This window comes from Nematolebias whitei, chromosome 13 (assembly GCF_014905685.2).
Source record: "Nematolebias whitei isolate Nwh7 chromosome 13, NemWhi1, whole genome shotgun sequence".
Lineage (NCBI taxonomy): Eukaryota > Metazoa > Chordata > Actinopteri > Cyprinodontiformes > Rivulidae > Nematolebias > Nematolebias whitei.
Genome location: NC_056510.1, coordinates 5,093,760 through 5,099,232, shown reverse-complemented (window position 1 = coordinate 5,099,232; position 5,473 = coordinate 5,093,760). Strand labels below are relative to the sequence as shown.

At 42.3% G+C, this 5,473-nt stretch overlaps 1 protein-coding gene across 1 annotated transcript in view; it reads left to right on the top strand.

Annotated features, from left to right (window-relative positions):
- LOC119419777 (interferon-induced protein 44-like) overlaps positions 1 to 5,473 on the top strand; it is an 11,002-nt gene that overhangs the window by 176 nt on the left and 5,353 nt on the right. Inside the window, exons 2-3 of the mRNA XM_037687160.1 lie at positions 3,262 to 3,285; positions 3,358 to 3,391. Of these exons, the coding sequence (XP_037543088.1) occupies positions 3,262 to 3,285; positions 3,358 to 3,391 (58 nt within the window). The remainder of the gene's footprint in view (positions 1 to 3,261; positions 3,286 to 3,357; positions 3,392 to 5,473) is intronic.

Here is a 5,473-nt window from a genome sequence, read left to right as displayed (position 1 = left end):
ACCAGGCTTCACTGCAGGACAGTGTTCTCAGCATGATGCTGCCACCATCGTGCTTCACTGCAGGACAGTGTTCTAAGCATGATGCTGCCACTGTCGTGCTTCACTGCAGGACAGTGTTCTCAGCATGATGAGAGGTGGTAGGTTTGTTTCAGACTTTAGGTTAATGTCTCTACTGTTGCTCTTGATGTTTGGTCTCATTGGACCACAGCGCCTTCTTCCATGGATGGGGAAGAAAATCCCAAAAGTCATTTTTTTCTTCAATCAGTCTCTTCCTGTCCACTCTCCCATGAAATCCAACTCTGAGCAGGTTGTAGTGGTCCTGTGAACAGATCCTCCACCTCCCAACTCCATCAGGCTGATCTTGGATGCCTCTCTGATTAATGTCCTCCTGACCTGCTCTGCGAGTCTTGGTGGTGTCATCTCTCTGTTCCCTAACACTGGTTTTAATGGAGCTCTGTGGGATGTTCAGGGTTCTGGGATATTTCTTACAAATTAACCACAAGTTCCTTGGTCTTCATGATGTCTCTTGCTCGGTGGCAGCCCAAACGACAGGTGCTGGTTCTGTCAGAACAGGTGTATTAGATCGCTCACAGGTGGACCTTAAGGAACTAATGATGAGGCTTCTGAAGAGAATGATTGAAGCTTCAACGCAAAAGGGTGAAAACATCTGCACGCCCCACTTTTCACTTTCAAATTTGTTATGATAATTTAAAACTAGGACCAGACTCAGAGGTCCACCTGCACCTCAAGGACAAGGGACTCTCTGCTGAGGACCAACACGTCCAGATGTTGGACAGAGAGGACAGATGGTCTGAGAGGAGGTGAAGAAAGAAATTTACGTCAAACAAGATAAAAAGAAGTTTAAACAGAGGAGGACCTGATCCCAGGTCAGCTCCAGTCCTTCATGCAGGTGACCCAAACATCTGTCTGAACCAGGTCTAACGAGTCTCCACTGTGAAGGCAAGTAGTTCCAGTCTAACCTGCAGCTGATCTAAGGACTCACTCATGCAGTTCTCTAAAGCTGTGAGCTCCACACACTCCAGACCTTTTAGAGGTGATGAAGAGGAACATCTTCTGAAGACACGTCCAGTTGTTTCTGCTTTAAACCTGTTTTTGACATATTATGTTCTCAAAGATAGAGAAGAACACAAGAACGTTTTCTGTCTTCTCCTTCCAGCTGCTCCCTTTAGGGGTCTCCTCAGGTGATCTTCTGTCTCCAGCTCCCAGTATCCTTCTCTGTCCCACCAACCCTCTGCAGATCCATCCACCTACTCTGTGGACCTCCTCTGTCCCTCCTCTGGACATGTCCAAACCACCTCAGCTTCTCTAACTTTGTCTCCAAACCTGAGCTGTCCCTCTGACGGACTGATTTATATTCATGTCCATACTTGTCCCTCAGGTCCAACCTGTTCTCCTGTCTTTCTGTTGGAAACACTGCCTCCAGAACATCGCAGCAGGTCTCTCCTGGGTTCTGCTCGTTGCTTTGGAGGTTAACCTGGATGTAACTGGGACCCTGTGTACACAATTTTGTTGCGAATGACAAAGAAACTCTCTGACCTTCTCTCTCTCTCTAACCACAGGAAGTTGAACCTTCAGCTGAAGAATATTTATTTTATCTAACATGCTGGTTCCATACAGACAGGAGGAGAACCCATCAGAACATAAAACACATGAGCTTACCTGTGGAGTTCATCCTTCTGGTGCTCTGCAGTCTCAGAGTTAGAGTCTTTATTTATACTGGCTCCGCCCACTCTGGTCATGTGATTTACAGTAATGGTTGCAGCTTTTTTTTTTTTTTTTTGGAAACGCCTGAAGTTACTTTCACTTTCGGATGATGGCTCCGCCCACTCTGGTCATGTGACTTACAGTAATCTCTGCAGCTTTTCTGAAATGCCTGGACTTACTTTCACTTTCAGATGATGGTTTCAAGACAGCTGGGGGTCTGATCTGACTCCCCTTCAAAGGAGGGTCTGGGGGTCCAGGAGAGATCTGCTTCACCTGTGAGGCTCCAGGTCAAAGGTCAGAGGGTTCCTGAACTCAGTGAGAAAATGAAAGAGTAGTGCCAGAGACAAGACAAAGTGAAAGTGTGAGATGAAGGAGGTTGTTTGTCAGATTCTGAGTACAGGGGGAGGACTTGATTTAAAACCAGACTCTGTTTTAGGTTTCATTTTGCAGAAGAGCAGCTACACCACGATGAGTGACTTAAACCAAAGAATGCGTAAGAACATTTATCTGCAAATTATTCAGCAAAATGTCTGCAACAGTTTATGAACTAAATTTATGCTTAATGTAAATGTTTTTCAACTTCATTTAATGTTTTTTATCTGTTGATGTGAACTCTTCACGTCAGGGATTCCTGTATTTATTCTTTTGATCTGACACTTTTAGTTGCAAAACATTTAGATTGAGAATTATTTTTTTATGAGCAGGTTGTTCAACCATCAGTGTTCATCGTTATCTGCTTTTCTCCTTTTCTGTCTTTAGTTGATATCATGCGAGGCCGTCATAATATAAGTAAGTCACAGAATCTGAATCCAAAATTATCTTTTCTCATTTATGTTGTTTGATTCTGTTTATTGTTGTTGATGATTCTTTATTTGATTGATTATTTTTGTAATAACGTTTCAAAGACAATTTTGTTCTTCTTTGGATGAATATTCATTTGTTAGGATTTATAATTCCCTGTAATTAACGGATTCTGCCTCAGTGACAAAGCTCTGCTTATTTAAGGGTAAATGCATTAATTAAGTTGTTGCTGGTCAATGAACTGACCAGCTGGTGCCTCGTTTTAATGAGTGAAAAACAAATAAGTGTAGTGAAGTGAGGAGCATAATGTCACCCTTCTTCATCCTTTCCTTTATATATGTTACACTTTTATTTGAAATAGTTGAAAATGTTTAAAGATTTTTATTATGAGCAGGTTGTTCAACCATCAGCGTTCATCGTTATCTGCTTTTCTCATTTTCTATCGTCAGTGAGAAAAGTTTACGGATTTCATGCTCCTCCTTAAATAATCACATAATCTGCAAAAACCTGACTGATCTCAGAAAGTCACGACATTCAGCTTCTTAAACTTTTCCTGTTAGTAAAATATCTGAGCTTCTCTGAGCTCAGATTGAAGTGAACATTTGGAAAGTTCCAGTCTTTAGTTTGGGTTCAGCAGACGCTTAAAACTTCGTTTTGAACACTTTGACCTCTGATCAGTCGACTGACTTCCTGTTTATGAAACTCGCAACACTTTTTGTGTTTTTGTCTTCACAGGAGTTCAGCCTCCAGAATCGACACGTAAGACTTTCAGTTTATTTCTGACCATCATGAAGTTGTTTTTACAGAACAATAACTGAGGCTTCTGTGCAGTTCTGGACCAACCCTGGAGGGACCTGGCCTGGGGGTGAGTTCACTGACACCCCCTCATAGATTGTCTGTTGGTCTCTCAACTCAACTTTTTATTATGGCCATTTAACCTTCACAACACGGAGACAGAACCGAAAGTAAAAGAAGCAGCTGCGGAGCGGGTCGGGTTCTGCTGGGTGTTCAGTTAAAAGATACTGAATGAACTGGAAATGACTTTAATGGGAAAGTTTAATCAAACAGAAGCAGAAAACCATCAAAACCCAGAAAGAACTGAGGAAACACCAAGCTGAATATCAAAGTGAGGGTTCTGGTCCGGTTATCTGATGATGCTGATGATGGACTAAAGATCATGTGTGGCAGAGGGTCCGGTTGGTAAGTGTGATACGGTACCAGTGGTTGGCCTCATGGCTGCTTCAGGCCCTCAGCGGCAACTCTGAGTATTTAATGCTCAACTGGACGAACCATTTCATCAGAATCATGATGAAATTATATATTTGTATTTCTGTTGTTGGTGTCTGAGCTGGATCATGTTTCCTGGTCACTGCAGACCAGAGGCTACTAAACTTCTCCATGCCATGCCCCACCCGAGGCCCCCGGCCCTCGCAATCCCACAAACAATGCTACAAAATATGTAAAGAAACATCAACTTTTAGAATGTTTTAACTTTTATTCACTATGTTCAATTAATTGTTACAGCTGATGAGCATAAAAATGTTATTAACTAACATGTTTTAAATTCCCACTGGAAAAAACAACAACTTTTCAACAAACTGTTGATCAGAAGAACAAATCAAAATAAATCTAACCTCTCTCTAAAGCGTGTTTATTTGGAAATGACAGATACAGATTGTCCTAGTGGACAATTTTTATTATTATTATTACTATTTTTTATTTTTGCTTTTTTAAAAATCTCTCCAGCCTTCTGGGGCCCCCGTGGTGCCCCCCCATGGGGCTGCGGCCCCCACTTTGAAAAACACTGGACTAGACTACTGTATCACGCTTTACGTTGGGGTCGGTCAGGTCTCCCTTTCACGTCTCCAGCTCGTCCAAAATGCCGCATCTCGGCTCTTACCTGGAATTCGAGGTTCAAGGTTCTTTATTATCAGTCGCACCACATGTGGTACATGAGGTGGAACGAAACTGTGTACACAGAGTCCCAGTTACATCCAACAATAGTGAAAATATAATGTGTAAAAGAAACAGTAATAAGGAAGATATAAACTAAGAAATACGCTAAAGACTTAATAGTGCAAAACTATACACCGAACAACAGCAGCACGAACATGAGTCTGTGTGAGTAGATGAGTACGAATGAATACAGCAGCATGAAATAAATCAGCAACATGAAATAAATCAGCAGCATGGATAATCAGCAGCATATATCAACAATCAAAGTGTCATTACAGTTTGTTTTTTTCATAGGAATGGCATCTCATAGGCATGATCATATTTCACCAGTTTTGTCCTCCTTTCACTGGCTCCCTGTGCATGTCAGAATTGATTTTAAAATTCTGTTGACATTTAAGTGCATAAATGGCCTTGCACCCTGTTTTAAATGTGCTTTATAAATAACAGACTTTGTAGACCAGAGCCCTGTTTTTGATTGGTCTATAGACCAGATGCCTGTCTGTGATTGGTCTGTAGACCAGAGCCCTGTTTGTGATTGGTCTATAGACCAGAGGCCTATCTGTGATTGGTCTGTAAACCAGAGCCTGTCTGTGATTGGTCTGTAGACCAGAGGCCTATCTGTGATTGGTCTATAGATCAGAGCCCTGTTTGTGATTGGTCTATAGACCAGAGCCCTGTTTGTGATTGGTCTATAGACCAGAGCCCTGTTTGTGATTGGTCTATAGACCAGAGGCCTGTCTGTGATTGGTCTGTAGATCAGAGGCCTATCTGTGATTGGTCTGTAAACCAGAGCCTGTCTGTGATTGGTCTGTAGACCAGAGGCCTGTCTGTGATTGGTCTGTAGATCAGAGGCCTATACTGTGATTGGTCTGTAGACCAGAGCCTGTCTGTGATTGGTCTGTAAACCAGAGCCTTCTGTGATCGGTCTGTAAACCAGATGCCTGTCTGTGATTGGTCTGTAAACCAGAGCCTGTCTGTGATTGGTCTGTAA